Below are 19,275 nucleotides of genomic sequence, written 5' to 3'. Positions count from 1 at the left end.
AAATAAGAGTTTTGCCATTAACTTCACTAGAAATAAAATCAAGACCACAATCGTTACTTGGAAAAGATTTGTGGAGTTTGGATGAGAGCACTGTACTTATCAGGCTAAAGTAAATATCTGTAATTCTGAGTCTAGAGTTATCAGTTAAATTACTAGATATCTTGGTTTTCAGCATGCCAGAGCCAAAGGCCTTGGGCTGTATCCAATCAGGAGGGGAAAGCAAAGCTCTGATGCGAAATGACTCTGGAATATCAAATACATCAGCAAAACAATACTACCTGAGACAATCAAGATATCTTCCTGGTAAGGGAAAAATCTTTGTCATGGAGAACACAAGTTTTGAAGGGACTATCTGTGATACCTTTTTTTTGTTCTTCTGATTTGATAATTTCACCTTTCATTGACTAGTTTACATTTTCAGACTTTTGGCCAAATACTATTCCAGTTCTTCAGGAATACAGGGCCCTCAAACACAGCATAGTTGGCACGAGAGGACCAGGCTGGGTAGAGAAGGTCTCAGCACCGCTTGCATACTGTGGCAGTTCACTCCACAGGTCCACTTAGCAGTAATGTCCAAACCTGCTGACCATATCAGTACCAGATACTTTTGTCCATTGGTAAGAGAGGCTCATCAGCTAACACAACCAGTACAGTTCCTGATATCCAGAACTATAATCCAGTTGACCAATATCAAGGAATTTGAGGACTGAGGACACTGCCAGAGTTGCCCCAGCACAACCTTCTCAGTGATCTCCCCTAATAATAAGAAACTGGTTATGTATTGGTTAAACAGATTGTCAGCATCAAGATTTAGTTTTTTGAACCGTATACTCACAATGGCTTCTTAAAGAACTACTGTTATCCTGTTCATCTATAGGGAAAGGCTGACAATCTCAACTGATAGTAGAGTCAGTCTACTATTAAAATGAAACGCTGAAGTTTAGTTTCTCTAGGGTTGCTGGAGAGTGGCAGCTGCTGGCCAGGTACCCAGCGCTGAAGGCAGCGCCACTGCCAGCAGCAACGGAGAAGTAAGGCTGGCAATACCATCCCATGCCACCCTTACTTCTGCACTGCTGCTGGTGGCGCTGCTTTCAGAGCTGGGTGACCAGCCAGCAGCTGCCATTCTCTGCTCTGCCTTTAGAGCTGGCAGCCAGAGTAAAACTAAAGATTTTCTGTAAAAATGCAAATTCTGCATATTTCCTTGGCAAACAGATTTCTAGGATCCATGCTAATCAATCCAACTCCGAGGCTGTAGATTGAAGCCATCTCCCACCTTGATAATCTGAATGCTTTTTGGTTTGTCTGAAATTCAGGCAGAGAGGACGACTCAATATTTGTCCCCTCAACACACATCTGTTTTCTTGGGAGTAGAATAGGCAGCTCAATTGAAATCTGAGCAATTTTGTCTACAAAGTAATAGGAAAATTCTTTAATTGCCAGGAACAAGAATAGGGAGCTAAGAAAGGAAGGGGAGTTGTTTACCTATAAGTAGTTGTCTCTGAAAGTAGGCTATAATAAGCTCTCTGGTGCCATACTACTCATCTCCTCTCCACTATTACACTATGTTACATTCATTTCTATATCAACTTAGTTAGCTTGAAAAGGAGCTTTTGGTTCTCCTTCAAGTGTCCTCTGCTCTGACTGGTGCAGACTGACCAGTAGAACTGTAGCTAGCAGTAGTTGTTGGGGCACTCATGTCCTCCCTCGCCCCTCCCTCAGTGAATGTCGAGCGTTCCAGGGTGAGGATATAAAGGAGCGTGGTGCTCAGTTCCTTCTAAGCTGCAACCAGCTGAATGCTTTTTGTGTGAAGCTCTGGAGTCCTCCCAGATCTGTGATTAGTTAGCTAGTTTTAAGTAGTTATATAGTTGTAGTAATACAATTCCTTACTTGGCATGGAACTGAAGAACCACTCCGGTTTCAAAAGATGGGTATCTTGTCTGGCATTGTTCTGACATTGGATATACATGTAGATACCTGGCACTCACCCTCTAAGTGTTCAATTTGCTGAATGTTCACAACAAGAGCAAAGAAAAACAGAATAGACTTCAAGTAATCCTTTTTAAAAGAAGCAGTGGAATGGGTTACCTAGGGAGGTGGTGGAATCTCCTTCCTTAGAGGTTTTTGAAGGTCAGGCTTGACAAAGTCCTGGCTGGGATGATTTATTCGGGGATTGGTCCTCCTTTGACCAGGGGGTTGGACTAGATGACCTCCTGAGGTCCCTTCCAACCCTGATATTCTATGATTTAGTGTTGGCAAAACCATCTGGAAATGAAACAAGGCCAGGAGCTAAGAAAAGCCCACGGAGTGGCACTGGATGAGTCAATGAGTCTTCTTCCTCTGTTGCTAGGAGTCCCTGTGATAAAGATCAGAAAAGGAAATCCTCCTGAGGCTCTATGTCTAGAGCCAATACTTTTAGTAAAGACTCAGCTGGTAGGGTAGGCATGATTTTCCAGTTCTCGGTGGTGTCAGCCTCTGTGGGGAAAAAAAGGCAATCTGCAGGAGAAAGACTCCTCTAAACAAAGTATTTTTAAGGAGCCATTGTTTTGATATATATCCTCATAGGAAGGTGAGGAGATGTTCTTCCTCAGATCCGGATGAGCTGGTTCTGAAAGTGAGACTTTAAGGAACCATTGAGATGAAGGAATGCTATGGAACTAGTGACTAGTAGCAGTGTGGCACTGCAGCAGTTAATAGTCAAGGTACAGATTCATAGATCCGATACATCCCTGGTTCAGCCAGTGGTTGATTCCGTTTATAGTAATGGAAAAGGAAGCAGATGTACTGAAACAGTCCCAGATACGTGTTTTCCGGAAAAGAGAGGTCATGTAAAAGATTTGAGAATTTCTTCTCTTCTCCCATCACTTAAAAAGCCTTCTGGTTCCCCGGAGAAGAATTTTTCTCCGATGTCCCATATCCAACCAAGGGTAGTAGTATCTCCAGTTCCTTCTGAACTGAGAATAACCTTGGATCAGAAGAAGAAAATATGAATTGTGAACCAGACCTGCAGAAGGAATATTATGGACAAAACAAGATGAGGGGTTGCCCTATTTTGGATTAAGAAAAATAAACAATTTTTATTGAGGATTTCTATGCATGATTAAGATCCATATTCAGTACCAATCCGTTAAATTTTACAATATTTATTGTAGCTTAAGAAAACAGCTTTTTCACTATCCTTAGTAAAGGTTCATCTCTCAGTTATATCAGCACAACATGTACCTATGGAGAACAAATCAATATTTATTAATAATGTAGTTAAGAGGTTCTTAAAAGGCCTCAATAATTTATACCTTCCAATAAGACATCTTATGCCATCTTGGAATTTAAACATAGTGCTCTCACAATTGATGAATATTAGGGTTGGAAGAGACCTCAGGAGGTCATCTAGTCCAATCCCCTGCTCAAAGCAGGACCAACACCAACTAAATCACCAGCCAGGGCTTTGTCAAGTTGGGCCTTAAAAACCTCTAAGGATGGCGATTTCACCACCTCCCTAGGTAACCCATTCCAGTGCTTCACCACCCTCCTAGTAAAATAGTGTTTCCTAATATCCAACCTAGATCTCCCCCACTGCAACTTGAGACCATTGCTTCTTGTTCTGTAATCTGCCACCACTGAGAACAGTCTAGCTCCATCCTCTGTGGAACCCCCCTTCAGGTAGTTGACGGCTGCTATCAAATCCCTCCCTCCCTCACTCTTATCTTCTGCAGACTAAATAACCCCAGTTCCCTCAGCCTCTCCTTGTAAGTCATGTGCCCCAGCCCCCTAATCATTTTCGTTGCCCTCCGCTGGACTCTCCCTAATTTATCCACATCCCTTCTATAGTGGGGTGGGGGGAACTGGATGCAATACTCCAGGTGTGGCCTCACCAGTGCCGAATAGAGGGGAATGATCACATCCCTTGATCTGCTGGCAATGCTCCTACTAATACAGCCCAATATGCTGTTGGCCTTCTTGGCAACGAGGGCACACTGCTGACTCATATCCAGCTTCTCATCCACAGTTATCCCTAGGCCTTTTCTGCAGAACTGTTGCTTAGCCAGTTGGTTCCCAGCCTGTAGCAGTGCATGGGATTCTTCCTTCCTAAGTGCAGGACTCTGCACTTGTCCTTGTTGAACCTCATCAGATTTCTTTTGGCCCAATCCTCCAATTTGACTAGGTCACTCTGGACCCTATCCCTACCCTCCAGCGTATCTACCTCTCCCCACAAGCTTAGTGTCATCTGCAAACTTGCTGAGGGTGCAATTAATCCCATCATCCAGATCATTAATGAAGATGTTGAACAAAACCGGCCCCAGGACCGACCCCTGGGTCACTCCACTTGATACCGGCTGCCAACTAAAGATAGAGCCGTTGATCACTACCTGTTGAGCCCGACAATCTAGCCAGCTTTCTATCCACCTTATAGTCCATTCATCCAATCCATACTTCTTTAACTTGCTGGCAAGAATACTGTGGGAGACCGTATAAAAAGCTTTGCTAAAATCAAGATAGATCACATCCACCAACCATATCCACAGAGCCATTTATCTCATCATAGAAGGCAATCAGGTTGGTCAGGCATGACTTGCCCATGGTGAATCCATGTTGACTGTTCCTGATCACCTTCCTCTCCTCCAAGTGCTTCAAAATGGATTCCTTGAGGACCTGCTCCTTGATTTTGCTGGGGACTGAAGTGAGGCTGACTGGTCTGTAGTTCCCCAGGTTCTCTTTCTTCCCTTTTTAAAATATGGGCACTATATTTGCCTTTTTCCAATCATCCGGGACCTCTCCCGATTGCCACAAATTTTTAAAGATAATGGCCAATGGCTCTGACATGAGACCTCCCCTTGAAACTTTGGCAAGCTGTAATTTATTTTGTTTGTCTATTAAGATAGTGGGTTTTTTTATAGCCATCACCTATGCAAGACACATACATAAACTACGTGCATTAATGGCTGATCCACCATTCACTGTTTTTCATAAAGACAAAGTAGTTCTTTGTAAACACCCTAGATTTTTATCAAAAGTGATCTCAGATTGCCATATAAACTAGTCTGCAATTTTATCAGCTTCCTTTCCCAAACTCCAATCTCATGGTGGAGAGGATAAATTACATACTCTGGCTGTTAAAAGGGCTTTAGCCTGGTATTTAGACAGGACTAAACAATTTAGACTGTCCCTAAATTTGTTTAGCAACTAAGAAAGAACAAGGGGAAAGCTGTATCTGTACAAATGCTAGGGTTAGAGTATGTATTAATGAAGCTTATAAACTGATGGGGTTGCCCATTCCTCAGGGAATTAAAACACATTCTACTAGATAGAAGGAAGCCTCTATGGCTTTTTCTAGATATGTTCCTCTGAGAGATTTTTATGGCAGCAACACAGAGTTCTGTTTATACCTTTTCTAAATCTAAGGAATAGTATTTAGATCTGATGCAAGATTTGGCAAGGCAATACTGCAGTCCTTATTCAATGAGGATTCTGTCATCCCACCTGCCTGGGTCAGAGTACTGCTTAAGCTATGTCATGAGTGGGAGTATGCAGAGGACACTCGAAAGAAAAATGAAGGTATTTGCCTCTGAGGTTCTTTGAGGTGAACTCTGCATATTGACACTTCCTGCCTGCCTTTCCTCACTACCTTAGAGTCCTACTTACCAAAGGGCTTGCAATCATAGGTAAAAGAACTGAAGTGGCTGGAGCACCACACCCGTTTATACCTTTGCCTTGGGACCCTGGATGTTCACTGATGGGAGGGATAAGGAAGGTGCCTGAGCACTGCAATGGCTACTGCTAGTTAGAGCTCTACCATTCAGGCTCCATTAGTCAGAGCATTTCATAAGTTTGAATATGCAGAGTCCATCTCAAAGAATCTCAGTTACAGGTAAATAATCTTCATTTGCCAAAGAAATGAGTTTGTTATTCACTTTGTAAAAAGTATAGTTGAGGCCTTTCCAGTGAATTCCCTGCGGGGAAGAAAAAAGTCAATTCCTTAATGTCAGATAAAGGCCCAAAGACTCAAGAACATTAATCTCTAAAGAATGTGTCTCTACCTATAGATGGCTCAGTTAATAAATAATCTCAATTTCCTTCCTTTTTCAAGGACATTTCTAATATTCCTCTGGTTCAGAGCCACATTTTTGATATGAGGAGTGTATTAATATATTCATCCAAAAATAGAAACCAACTTCAGCTTGTAAGAAAATCATAGCACCAAGGCAGATTTAAAAAAATGGTATTTAATAGTCTTTCTAAATATTAAATCTGGACACTTATCTATTACTTTAATTCCACTAGATCTGGGTGCTGCTTTCATGCTGTTTAATCACATCCACCTCTTTCAATACATCTGTGTTTTAGAAATACAGAATTTTTCTTTTAGTCATGGGAAGCCTAATATTTTGCATTCCCCTTTGGTGGTTGTAACTGTTTAATGGTTTTATATTTCATCTGGGAAATACAGCACTTGGTAGCACATAATATAACTTTTATGTACATAACACATGGCTGTTAATTACTGGATTGCCATAAAAACTTTACTACATTTTTAATATGTTGTTTGACTTTCATTTAACTATAGTAGCTCACATTGGTCACATTCAGGCAGACTTTTACAAGGTTAAGATCAGTTGTCACTGAAGCTGTTAAAAGTTTATCTTATACATTTGATCATTACAATTCTCTCTGTACTAGTCTTTTTTAGGGTTCAGTTGTAAAACCTAAGCAGTATGCATCATTCTTTGAGTTATAGGAAAAAAGTTTTAGTTCTTTGTAACATCATGTAAAGTCCAAATACTTTTAATGTACTGTCACGGTGTTCTTCCATTCTTAAGATTTTAACTGCTTAATATGTTGTGTTTTGAAATTGACGTTCACACTCTAAAATGATTGGTTTTCCAAGGTGTAAACCCCAAGAATGTCTCCTTAGTAGCAGCCAGTAAAGAAGGCTCTCAAGGAATCTGGAACAATTCATTGTTTTCTAAACCACTAGGGCCTACTGGAGGAGGTCTGTCTTTTAACAGAACGAATGCAGGTAATTCATAATTACAAAAAGTACAATTGTATATGCCACATTATTTTGTGTTAATTTTTATTGTATAAAATTAATTTAGGTAAGGTCTCCTAGCTTACAATTGTTTCACTGTATTCTTGCTTTTCTCTTTTAATGTGTATCCCCTGAAAAGAACAGTGTACTCTATATTTATATGCCAAGGTATATATTCACATTTCAGGGTGTGGAGGAAGTACATGCTAGAAGTCCAATTATGAAGCTCTGCCAGGAAGAATTTGCGTTCTAATCTATCAGAGCCATTAATTTCCTGTGTTAATTTAAGAAAGTATTTTGATTGTATTATTCCTAGTAAATTTGAACTGGAACATTGGATAAAAGAGCAGTCCCTCGTATGGAAAAAAACAAACAAAAAAGGATGCTGGGTGTGAGCTCATATAATAAAAATAATGTGCAATATTTACACAGTGCTTTGTTTGAGGCTCTCAAAGCAGTTCTCAAACATTGAACCTGCCAGCCTTCCTCAAACTAAATAGTACTTTACTGCATGAGTAATCCTGCTTTCTTCAGTAAGGTTGTTGGAGTAATGTACTTGACAATATGAGTAAGGATGGCAGAGTCTGGCTTTTGCAGATTAAGTGTCACACCACTACTGAACTGTATGATACATACTATATCCCCATTTTACTGGTGGGAAAATTAGGCACAGAGAGGTGAAGTGACTTGATTAAGATCTCTTAGCAAGTTAATGTTAGAGCCAGGACTCTTGGATTCCCAGCCCTGTATTCTAACCATATGACCACATTATTACTTTTTATGATTTTAGATAATAAAGTAATAATTTAGAACCAGTTTCTCAGCTGGTGTGAATAGGTGTTCCTCCATTGACTTCAACAGAGCTATGCTGATTTACATCACCAGCTGGCCCTAAAACTTTTGTAGCAGTCTTCATCCTGAAAGATCTTTGAGTTTTAAATACTATGTAGAGGTCTCACTTCCTTGCAACTGCCATGCCCCTTCTAATAAGAGGGAGTGTGGTAGCCAATCTGTGCCATCAACAATACAGGTTTTTCTGTTTGAAAGTGAAGCACATATTATCCGTCTGAAATTACATGAGTAGTGTTTGGTAGGAAGAAGGTCATTACCCACACTGGAATTTTTGACCCAATAAGGGGCATCTCTTTCAAATATCTATCATAGGTATTTATGTGACCCCATCACTATAGTTTCTGAGCACCTCAAAATGTATTTATCCTGACAATACCCCTGTGAGGTATGGCAGTGCTATTATCCCTATTGTACAAATGGGGAAATGAGGCAGACAGACAAAGGGCCAGATTTTCAAAAGTATTCAGGTGCATAAAGACGCAGAGAGGCACCTAGTGGAATTTACAAGAATGCTGAAGCAAGTTAAGCCCTAACTGACATTGAAATAAATTGGAGTTATACACTTAACTTGCATAGGTGCTCTGGAAAATCCCACTAGGCACGTCTCTGCATCTCTAAGCACCTAACTACTTTTGGAAAAACTTGACCTTGGGCAAGTCATTTAGGACATGTAGTGAGTCTTCAGGGAAGCAGGGTCAAGTCTGCACTCAGGTCTGCAGTTTCAGGCTAGCACCTAACCACTGAACCATCCTTTCTCCTTTAAATAGTGCATGGCATTTTCAGAGACTTCCCTTTAACCTTTTATCGAAAGAAGGACCCCTTCAATCCAGTACTTTTCCCCTTAATACCATGCTGGAGTAATGCTTCAGTATTGATTCACAGGAGAGTGCCATCTAAAGAACCAGTGGACCTACTTTCTCGAATACCTGGCTTTTTCTTTAAGGTCTTGAGGCCTAGTAGTGACCTGCCTGAATCCATTTTAGCTTATAAAATCGGACAAGATCACAGCTCCAGGCTATAAGAATGTGAAATGAAGCTGAATAATTCTGTTCCAGATAAACTAAAAATCAGTGCATTATATAAATGTATAATGAAATGCAAACATATGAAATGGACACAATCAACCTAAAAATCCCACTTCTGTCTGGAAAATGTTGCCTCCAATAACTATACATGAAAGAGTTTAGAGAAGAAATACTATTTATTTTCTGTTTGTTAACTTTGTGCATTTGATAGCACTTTCTAAAGCTATTTTCACCATTTCTCCTTTATAGTCCATCAGTTTCTTGTCTAGCTCTTTTACACAACAACACCAGGGTAAAACACATTTAAGAAAGACACATGAAAATATGTTTGGTAAAACACAAACATTGTCAGGGGGTCCCAAAGGCAGGAATAGCAACTGAAACTACTTTTTTTTAGTCATTTTTTAAATTTATTTATTAGATTTCAAGTTGTCATTTCCCCTTAACTGATGAAATAACCAAATTAAATTTGTTACTTTGGAATGGTATTTTTCCTCCCCCTCAGTGTAACCATAAAACATAACAATTTAAGAGCAGGTTAGTTCCAAATTATGAGGCACTCTCTCTATGCAGAATTCTAGGGTTAGGTTCAGTTAGGCCTGCAGTTTGACTAGTTTACCAGGCTTGAGTGATTTAATATATTTACTGTGTACACGTTGGTGATAAATTATATTCTGCTTCCCTTGAGTAGAAGCCTGGTGGTGAGTTCAGTAGCAGCATTTCCTACTTTAGGGATCTTACACTTTTTGCAAACATAGGACTGAAGTCATTATAGTTATAAAGGTACTTTAAACACTCATTCTCACCTGTTTTGATTTCAGGTTTTTTCCCTATTTCTGTTTATAAATCACCTAATCAATTCTTCATCTACATTTTCTGAAAGACTGTCTTTTCATCCTTTTCCTCTTTCTTTCTTTCATCTGCCTTCTCTGCAGAAGAAAACATAATTAAACCAATTGAAAAACTGTCATGCAAAGAAAGGTTGAATGAAAAATTAGAGGAGCCAAAAGGTAATTTATGGCAATTATAGCTTGGGATAGATGATTCTTTGCAGGTTTCATAGTTATGTCATGCATTTTCTTATTTTGCTTTTCTTGTAACAGTTGCTCTTGTATAATATATTCCAAATGATCTTACACTTTTGTTTCAGTTTTAATCACTATTATTCCATGTTGTGGCAAACCCTGCCCTCCACCCTGTAAAAGGGAGGGATCCCAGTTGTAGAGGGATCATTTTGGTTTTGCAGTGCAGGGGAGAGGGATACGGTGAGAGGAGGGAATGAAGGGGATCTGCTTGCCACTGAGCTATGCTCCACAACTCTTATAATGGCAGAGGGGATTGAGGACACAGCTGGGGTTAGTTAGTCTGTGATTGTTTACTTGCGCATGGAGCAGGGTGAAGGACTTTCCCCATTGTGAACTTCGCCCATAGTTGTTTGTGTCAAGCAGCTGAACTCAAAATATATGAACATATTTAAAGAATCCTTTTAGTGTTTCATACTGAAATACTGGGCCACATCTTTTGTCTATCTGTCAAGCTCTAGTAAACATGCTTAGTTATTGATCCTGCCCCATTAAAGTTAATGGGAGCTCTACTGTTTACTTCAGTGGGTTCAGGATCAAGTCCTTAGAGGAGGCGGTCCTGTGACAGTGGGAGGGGAGGGCAGTCATTTCCCTAGGACTTAGGCCAACTTGAAAACTAACCTGTAGGCTGTCCTCAATTACACTAGTGCAGCCTCGGAAATCTGAGGACAGAAATTAGCCATATAGTTATTAAATTCATTAAATAATATTTAAGTCTGTCTGTCTTGTTGGAATCTTTGTGCCCTGGTGCTAGCCCTGTTCTGAAGCCAGAGCATGTTCCACCACCATAATAATAAACCACAACAGCTTCTGCAGTAATAGACTTTTGGTGTTCTGCATTAAGCCAAGTGCTTTAAGCACCACAGCACTGGTGCTGTACTAAGGCACACCCTTACATAGCTCACTGCTTTGGAGTATGTCTTATGAATTTAAAATTATTCATTTAAAATGTTGGTTGGTGTTTTTAACAATTTGATGGGGGAGAGTACTGATCTGCTATGTTCTTCCACTAAGACAGAGAGTTCCTAGTAGAAGGAGAAGAGAAAATAATGGGGGGAAATTTATAAGTATTTTTCTGTACGACAGATAAATTCTGATATATAAAAGGCTGTGTGCACACTAAAATTACTTGGCCAAAATGTTCCAAAGTTGCTAACACCAGTGTATACAAGAGAGTCTTGTTATTGTCAAGCTCAGAGCAAGTTTCCATGACACAGTGCTCACAGTGCCAGCATTCATAGGACTTTTGTCTCTACTAGGGCTGCTTCACGTGCACATTTTCATGATGCAGCGAATCCTGTCTACATTAGCACTTGCTCTATTTAGCCACCTGTGTATCTGCACTATTGCTCGAAAATGGGTATGAAGTTTTTTAGGGGAGAAGCACATGCATCTACATTAAGTGCTTTTATACCTTTGCAGCTTGCTAAGTAGATGCTAGCTGCAACTGTGCAGAGCAACTCCACTTGGTTACCCTGATTTTACATTGATGTAATTGCATTTTACTGCAGTGAAATTACACTAGTGTAATGGTGTGGAGAATATAGATGTGAAACAGAATGCCTCACACCGTATGCACTGCAAGCATTACAGAGCCTGTGGACTGTTTCCTGGCAGAACTGATGCATAATACCTAAGGAATATAATATCAGCTGTTCATATTTTTGGATTATCCCATTACTTGCTTCAGATGGCTCAATGGCTATGCCCTGAATGAGGAACCATGCATGCACTGTGAGGGGCAGAGGTCACATCCTGGTACACCCTTACACGTGCTGATGCCATGACAGAGTCTATTAATGGAATGACGGACTTTACATGAGCTTGTATTGTCCAGGAGGGTATTGGGCAGTACAAGACGCAGATATCTGGAGGAAGTCTGGGACTTCGTTGGTGTTGATCTACAGCAGAGGTCCCCAAACTGTGGGGCACCCCCCCAGGGGTGTGTGAAGGAATGTCCGGGGGGGCGCAGTGGGGCCTGGGTCAACCCCCGGGGGGGCGGGGAGGGAGCGTCACCCAGCCCCTTCCCACCCCCAGCTCTGCTCCGGTCCTGCCTCCAGCCATATCCCCAGCCCCATCTCCAGCCTTCGTGCGGCTCTACTCCCAGCCCCGCCCCAGCTTCGACCACTGGCCACGGCTCCATTCCCGACCCGTGGCTGAGGCTGTGGACAAGGCTGGGAGCGGAGCTGCACCTGGCTGCGGGCCCAGTTGCCAGCCCCCACCACAGCCCAACTATGGCTGCATTCCTGCCCCCAGCCTTGGCCCCTGGCCGCAGCCCTGCTCCCAGCCCCAGACCCGATCCCAGCTGCTGCCCCAGCCTCAGCGCCCTTATCCTTGTCTGCATTTCCCACCCCCTCCCCCGAGCTGCCGCCCCACTCCCAGCCCCAAGGGGCAGGGGTGCGTGGACAGGGATAAGGGGTGGCATGACCCTCAAAAGTTTGGGGACTGCTGCTCTACAGTATAATTAAAGAATGGCAGGCTGGCTGGCTGAAGCACTCTTGCAGTATAGCTGGGGGTAACTTACATGCTGGAGGCTGTGTGTGAGCAGGCCAGGAGTGGTTGCTCTCAGAGTGAAGCAGTGTAAAATGCACCCCAGGCTGGAGAACTGAGGGGACGTGCTATCCAACAGTCCAGATTGTACCCTGGGCAATGACACAGGGACATGTTTTATTAAAGGTTTATCTTTCATCTGGACTTTTGTGTCATTCTTTATTGATCTGCGTTTTGGTGTGGGATGGGTTGGGGAGGTAGGGAAGCTATGTATTGTTTCAGCTGCTCTCAGCCCTACCCTGAATGGAGATCTGAAGAGGTTAGCAGAAAGAGTACCACTTTTGCTGACTCCTGTACATGGAGGTGTGGAGGGGGCACAATAGAGCTGAGACTAGCCAGTGTAATCTGCTCATAGATGTCTGTTTCTCTGGCTGCTCTTTTGCTGTCCTTGCACAGAGTCTCTCTTCCTCCCAGGCCAAGGAGATCCATGACTTCTTTCCTGCTTCAGGCAGGAATGTGTCTAGTAGCTCTGTATGTGTGGGCATGATTGCATGCTCACAGAAGTGGGCTTGTAGGTGTGCTCATCAAGATGGGCAATCAGGAAAAGGTATTTCAAAAACATGCTGAAGATTTTAAATAGAGAGGGTGGGTTCCGGTCTCTGTCTCTTGGGTAGTGGAGTTCCAAACTGTGACCAGGGTGACCACTGGCTCAGGGGCATTGTGGGACAGCTGCAGGAGAACTGTTAGGGTCACACATGTGATTTAATGTCTACTCTCGCACTGTGTCGATGGAAGGTGGACTATGCTTTTGCATCTTACAGTGAGGTGGTGTTATTGTGTCACTAATGCGGTGGTTAGATCAGTGGGGGAGAGATTTAGGTGCAGACATATGCAGAACTAGATCGAAACAAGTAGACTTCGGTCAATCTAAATTTGTAATGTAGATCAGACCTTTGCATCCTAGGTGGACTCTAAGTAAAGATGCACACATACATTTTCTAAACAGACATCAGTTTCTTAGGGCTTGTCTACACTACCGCGGTAGTTCGACGGCTGGCAATCGAACTTCCGGGTTCGATTTATCGCGTCTGGTGTGGACGCGATAATTCGAACCAGGAAGTGCTCGCCGTCGACTGCGGTACTCCACGTCAGCGAGAGGAGTACCGCGGAGTCGACGGGGGAGCCTGCCTGCCGTGTGTGGACCGCGTCTGAACCGCGGTAAATTCGAACTAAGGTATGTCGACTTCAGCTACGTTATTCACGTAGCTGAAGTTGCGTACCTTAGATCGAATTGGGGTGTTAGTGTAGACCAGGCCTTATATAAATGATACTTTTCAGGGTTGTTGTACCATGAATAAGTTTTAAAGTGACCATGAAGAGCAAGTAAAGATCTGTTGGCTGCCTGAATCTAACTCAAAAGTTTAAAACTTTGTACATCGCTGTACAGACCACCTAACCAGGAAGAAGAGGTGGATGAGGCTTTTTTTAAACCGCTAACAAAATCATCCAAAGCACAGGACTTGATGGTGATGGGGGACTTCAACTACCCAGACATCTGTTGGGAAAATAACACAGCAGGGCACAGATTATCCAACAAGTTCTTGGAATGTATTGGAGACAGTTTTTTATTTCAGAAGGTGGAGACAGCTACCAGGGGCGAGGCTGTTCTAGATTTGATTTTGGCAAATAGGGAGGAGCTGGTTGAGAATTTGAAAGTGGAAGGCAGCTCGGGTGACAGTGATCGTGAATGATAGATTTCATGATTCTAAAGAATGGTAGGAGGGAGAACAGCAAAATAAGGACAATGGATTTCAAGAAGGCAGACTTTAGCAAACTCAGGCAGCTGGTAGGTAAGAGCCCATGGGAAGCAAGTCTAAGGGGAAAAATAGAAGACAGTTGGCAGTTTTTCAAAGAGACATTATTAAGGACACGAGGAAAGTATCCCACTCCATAGGAAGGATAGAAAGTATGGAAAGAGACCACCCTGGCTTAACCAGGAGATCTTCAATGATCTAAAAATCAAAAGAGTCTTACAAAAAGTGGAAACTAGGTCAAATTACAAAGGATGAATATAAACTAATAACACAAGTATGTAGGGACAAAATTAGAAAGGCCAAGGCACAAAATAAGGGAAACTAGCTAGAGACATAAAGGGTAACAATAAAACATTCTACAAATACATTAGAAGCAAGAGGAAGACCAAGGGCCGCTACTCACTGAGGGGGGAAAAATAACAGAAAATGTGGAAATAGCAAAGGTGCTTAATGACTACTTTGTTTCGGTTTTCACCAAGAAGGTTGGTGGTGATTGGACCTCTAACGTAGTGAATGCCAGTTAAAATGAGGTAGGATCAGAAGAGGCTAAAATAGGGAAAGAACAAGTTAAAAATTACTTAGACAAATTAGATATCTTCAAGTTACCAGGGCCTGATGAAATGCATCCTAGAATACTCAAGGAGCTGACTGAGGAGATATCTGAGCCATTAACGATTATCCTTGAAGTCATGGAAGATGGGAGAGATTCCAGAAGACTGGAAAAGGGCAAATATAATGCCCATCTATAAAGGACAACCCAGGGAATTACAGACCAGTCATCTTAACTTCTGTACCCAGAAAGATAATGGAGCAAATAATTAACCAATCAATTTGCAAACATCTAGAAGAAAATAAAGTGATAAGTAACAGTTAGCATGGATTTGTCAAAAACAAAGTTTCAAACCAACCTGATAGCTTTCTTTGACAGGGTAACAAGCCTTGTGGATAGGGGGGAAGTGGTAGACGTGGTATATCTTGACTTTATTAAAGCTTTTGATACTGTCTCCAATGACCTTCTCATAAATAAACTAGGGAAATGCAACCTAGATGGAGCTACTATAAGGTGGGTGCAAAACTGTTTGGAAAACCATTCCCAGAGCGTAGTTATCAGTGGTTCACAATCATGCTGGAAGGGCATAACAAGTGGGGTCCCACAGCGATCAGTTCTGGGTCCAGTTCTGTTCAATATCTTCATCAATGATTACGATAATGGCATAGAGAGTACACTTATAAAGTTTGTGGAAGATACCAAGCTGGGAGAGGTTACAAGTGCTTTGCAGGATAGGATTAAAATTCAAAATGATCTGGGCAAACTGGAGAAATGGTCTGAAGTAAATAGGATGAAATTCAATAAGGACAAATGCAAAGTACTCCATTTAGGAAGGAACAATCAGTTGCACACATACAAAATGGGAAATGACTGCCTAGGAAGGAGTACTGTGGAAAGGGATCTGGGAGTCATAGTGGACCACAAGCTAAATATGAGTCAACAGTGTAACGCTGTTGCAAAAAAAGCAAACATCATTCTGGGATGTAGCAGGAGTGTTATAAGCAAGACACGAGAAGTAATTCTTCCACTCTGATTAGGCCTCAACTGGAGTATTGTGTCCAGTTCTGGGCACCACATTTCAGTAAGGATGTAGACAAATTGGAGAGAGTCCAGAGAAGAGCAACAAAAATGACTAAAGGTCTAGAAAACATGACCTATGAGGGAAGATTGAAAAAATTGGGTTTGTTTAGTCTGGAAAAGAGAAGACTGAGAGGGGACATGATAACAGTTTTCAAGTATGTAAAAGGTTGTTACAAGGAGGAGGAAGAAAGATTGTTTTTCTTAACCTCTGAGGATAGGACAAGAAGCAATGGGCTTAAATTGCAGCAAGGAAGGTTTAGGTTGGACATTAAAAAAAAAACTTCCTAACTGTCAGGGTGGTTAAGCATTGGAATAAATTGCCTAGGGAATCTCCATCATCGGAGACTTTTAAGAGCAGGTTAGACAAACACCTGTCAGGAATGGTCTAGATAATTAGTCCTGCCACGAGTGGGGGCTGGACTAGATGACCTCTCAAGGTCCCTTCCAGTTCTATGATTCTATGAAAATCTTGGCTTTGTAGGTGCTGCTTACAACCCATCTGGAGGATATATCCCTTCCTTTCATAAAAAAGAAGTTGGATCAGCTGGACAAAGGATACAACTAGCTCCTCTTGGTGCATCAGCATCAGGTAAGAAGCATCTCCATAACCCTATCATGTACTGCACCATAAGCACAGGTAAGGATGTTCAATTACCATAATTTCCAAGGAGGGCTTTTAAGAGTTGTTCTTTTTTCTTGATGCACTTGATATGCTGGACTGGATCTGTAATGGTGTAAATCAATTGGTGTAAATTGACATAACACAATGAAGCTATGCTGATTGACATTTACTGAGGATCTGACTGGTTACAATTTCAAAATGGCACGGGCCTTCCACTAACAAAAATCAGGTATATGGTATCAGTAATAAATTCCAATTTGAAGCTTCCATCTTAAAGTAGCCCCAAAGTTTTCAGCATTATTTAAAAAAATTATGAAGAATAAAGGACCCTCTGCTAAACAGCCTGTTTTGACTGGTCTCCTTGCATGGGCATTTAAGATGGGTTTTGTTGTATTTTCATCTCATTGTGTGGGAGTTGGTCATGTAAATCCTTGGGCTTTGAGATGAGAATATATTCTTGGATGAGTGGAATATTACAAGAATAATGCTGCTGTGTTAATAGAACATTTCAAAGTAACTAGGCTATTTTGTCTGACTTCTATTTTCTGGAATATAAATGAATGATAATAACTACAGGTGATGTAGTTCTGCATTGTATTAAAGCATATGTGAAAGGAACTGTTACATTTTATCATGCAGTATTTATGTATTTAGCCGTTTAAGACCAATACAAAATTTCACTGCATATAATTGTTACCTCATCTCATCTGTAATAGACATCACATTCTGGGCACTAGAAAGATATTGACAAACTGGAGGGAGTTCAGAGAAGACCAATAAAAATGATCAGGAACAGGAGGAACTGACTTGTGAGAAATGATTTAAGGCCTTCTCCAAGTTCCATTGAAATCAACAGAAAGACCCCCATTGAGTTCAGTGGGAATTGGATCAGGCCCTAAAGGAACTCAATGGGAATCATCATTACAGTTAAAGGGACTGTAACAGGCTGACAGTAGGTGTCTGAAAACCCCATCTGTTGGCCTGTTATGCTCCCACTAAAAATATGAAGTATGCTTTTCTGACTCACTACTGCAGGTGGCTGATTACTCCATCCAGCTATGAGGGACATGGGAATGACTCTTAAGGTACATCTGCGCTACCCACCACTGGTGTTGTCATGTAGGATACATGTAGCGACATGCCGCAGTGTAAAGCAGACTTTGTTCACACTGCAGCATGTAGCTATACGAATCAATGAAAGGCTCTGTCAGGAGGGAGGCAGTGGGACGCTGTCACTGAAAATAGCAGTGTAGATGGGGTAAGCTGTGCTTGGACTTCTAGAGATCCATGTAGGGTACATACCCACAGGGTTATGGCAAGTCTTTATTCACCTAAGCTATGCCTCATCGTCTACATTGTTATTTATACCTGTGCTGGGGTTCATGCAGTGTATATATTCTATGTACTGAAAGGAGTGTGTAGTGTAGACATAGCCATAGAGAGAGAAAAGACCTAGGGTGTGGGCTGCTCAGCCCTGAGGTAGGAACCCTAGGAGCAGCAAAGCCTAGGGAACAGATTTGAGCTGTACTTCATTATCTTATTGTTGATTTCTTGTTTAATAAAGTCAAACATGAAGAAAGGATGAGTTTTGATTCACCACTTTGTGGATGTTGGTCTGTAACAGGTTGGAAAAGGGAGCTACTCACAGGAGAACGTATGGCTGCAAATTTTTGAAAGTTGTGAATGCCAAGAATGGAAAGGGATCATTTAGAGTGATTCAAGGGGACATAACTAAAAGTTATAAGATATTAAGAAATGGAAGGTTTATTTTAAATCTCAAGAAAAAATAAAAATGTAGACTTGAAGAATAGGTCTGTGGAACTGGAAAGCTTGTTTCTTTCACCAACAGAAAATGGTTCGATAAAAGATGCTGTCTGACCCACCTTGTCTTTCTCATATCTTGGGACCAACATTGCTCAAAAAAACAAACAAACAAACAAACACAGACACACCTTTGGCAAATGAATTAGGCTATGGAAATATCTCTTTGGAGAAGTAGAGGAAGCCCATTGCTTGGGACATTTAAAACTAGGCTGAACAAAATCATAATACATACTGTAGGGGACAGTACTGTGCTGGCAGATAGATAATCATGAACTGGATGCCCTAACAATTTTTTTCTCTCCCTAACTTCTCTGGTTAGAATACTACTTTCTTCTCCCTATAACTTAGGCTTCTGTTCTTGTTGCTTCCTTTTATTTTCTAAAATAATTGTGCTCTCATCGATTTTCATGTCTTCATTTATTCTGCCTATCATATCTTTTTACCATCAGACACATTAAAAAGGTAAAGAAAAAATTAGCTTAGCTAAAATTAACCAGCCAAAAAGGCTGTCGTCATTGTGTCTGGCTCAGGTGCTGTCATGTCAATAAGAAGCATGTATACAGCTTTGGTTTTTGGCATGAGAGCACGTCCTTGGTCTCAGCAAAGCTATGTATTATATCCATTGAACTTTGGGCAACCTTCAGGAGCAAGTATATCTTGAGAAAACCACTGTGCTAATTATATGATTAAGCCCCTTTAAGGGTGACACTAATTTTCATGCTGCCTCCATGGGCATGTCTGGCTTTCTTTAGACCACTGTAATGCTCCATGTGTAAATCGTATTTGATTGGCTCTGCCATGTCAGTCTTCTTGATCTGTTTGGTGGTTTTCTGCATGCTGTGGTTGTGCCAGGAGAAATGTCTTGTGTCTTGCTTCGGTAGTGGAGGGGGCATAATAGCAGTTATACTGCTA

The 19,275-nt window shown here is 41.5% G+C and overlaps 1 protein-coding gene across 1 annotated transcript in view; it reads left to right on the top strand.

The window, feature by feature from the left end:
* Nucleotides 1-18,213, top strand: part of MAK (male germ cell associated kinase) — a 38,931-nt gene extending 20,718 nt beyond the window's left edge. Inside the window, exons 10-13 of the mRNA XM_029913922.1 lie at nucleotides 173-303; nucleotides 6,881-7,012; nucleotides 16,399-16,506; nucleotides 18,164-18,213. Of these exons, the coding sequence (XP_029769782.1) occupies nucleotides 173-303; nucleotides 6,881-7,012; nucleotides 16,399-16,506; nucleotides 18,164-18,213 (421 nt within the window). The remainder of the gene's footprint in view (nucleotides 1-172; nucleotides 304-6,880; nucleotides 7,013-16,398; nucleotides 16,507-18,163) is intronic.
* The last annotated feature ends 1,062 nt before the right edge of the window (nucleotides 18,214-19,275 follow it).

Source organism: Terrapene carolina, unplaced genomic scaffold (assembly GCF_002925995.2).
Source record: "Terrapene carolina triunguis isolate 2854851 unplaced genomic scaffold, T_m_triunguis-2.0 Scaffold58, whole genome shotgun sequence".
NCBI classification, from domain to species: Eukaryota; Metazoa; Chordata; order Testudines; family Emydidae; genus Terrapene; species Terrapene triunguis.
The sequence above is the reverse complement of the archived record's forward strand: the minus strand, read 5'-3'. Positions and strand labels throughout refer to the sequence as shown.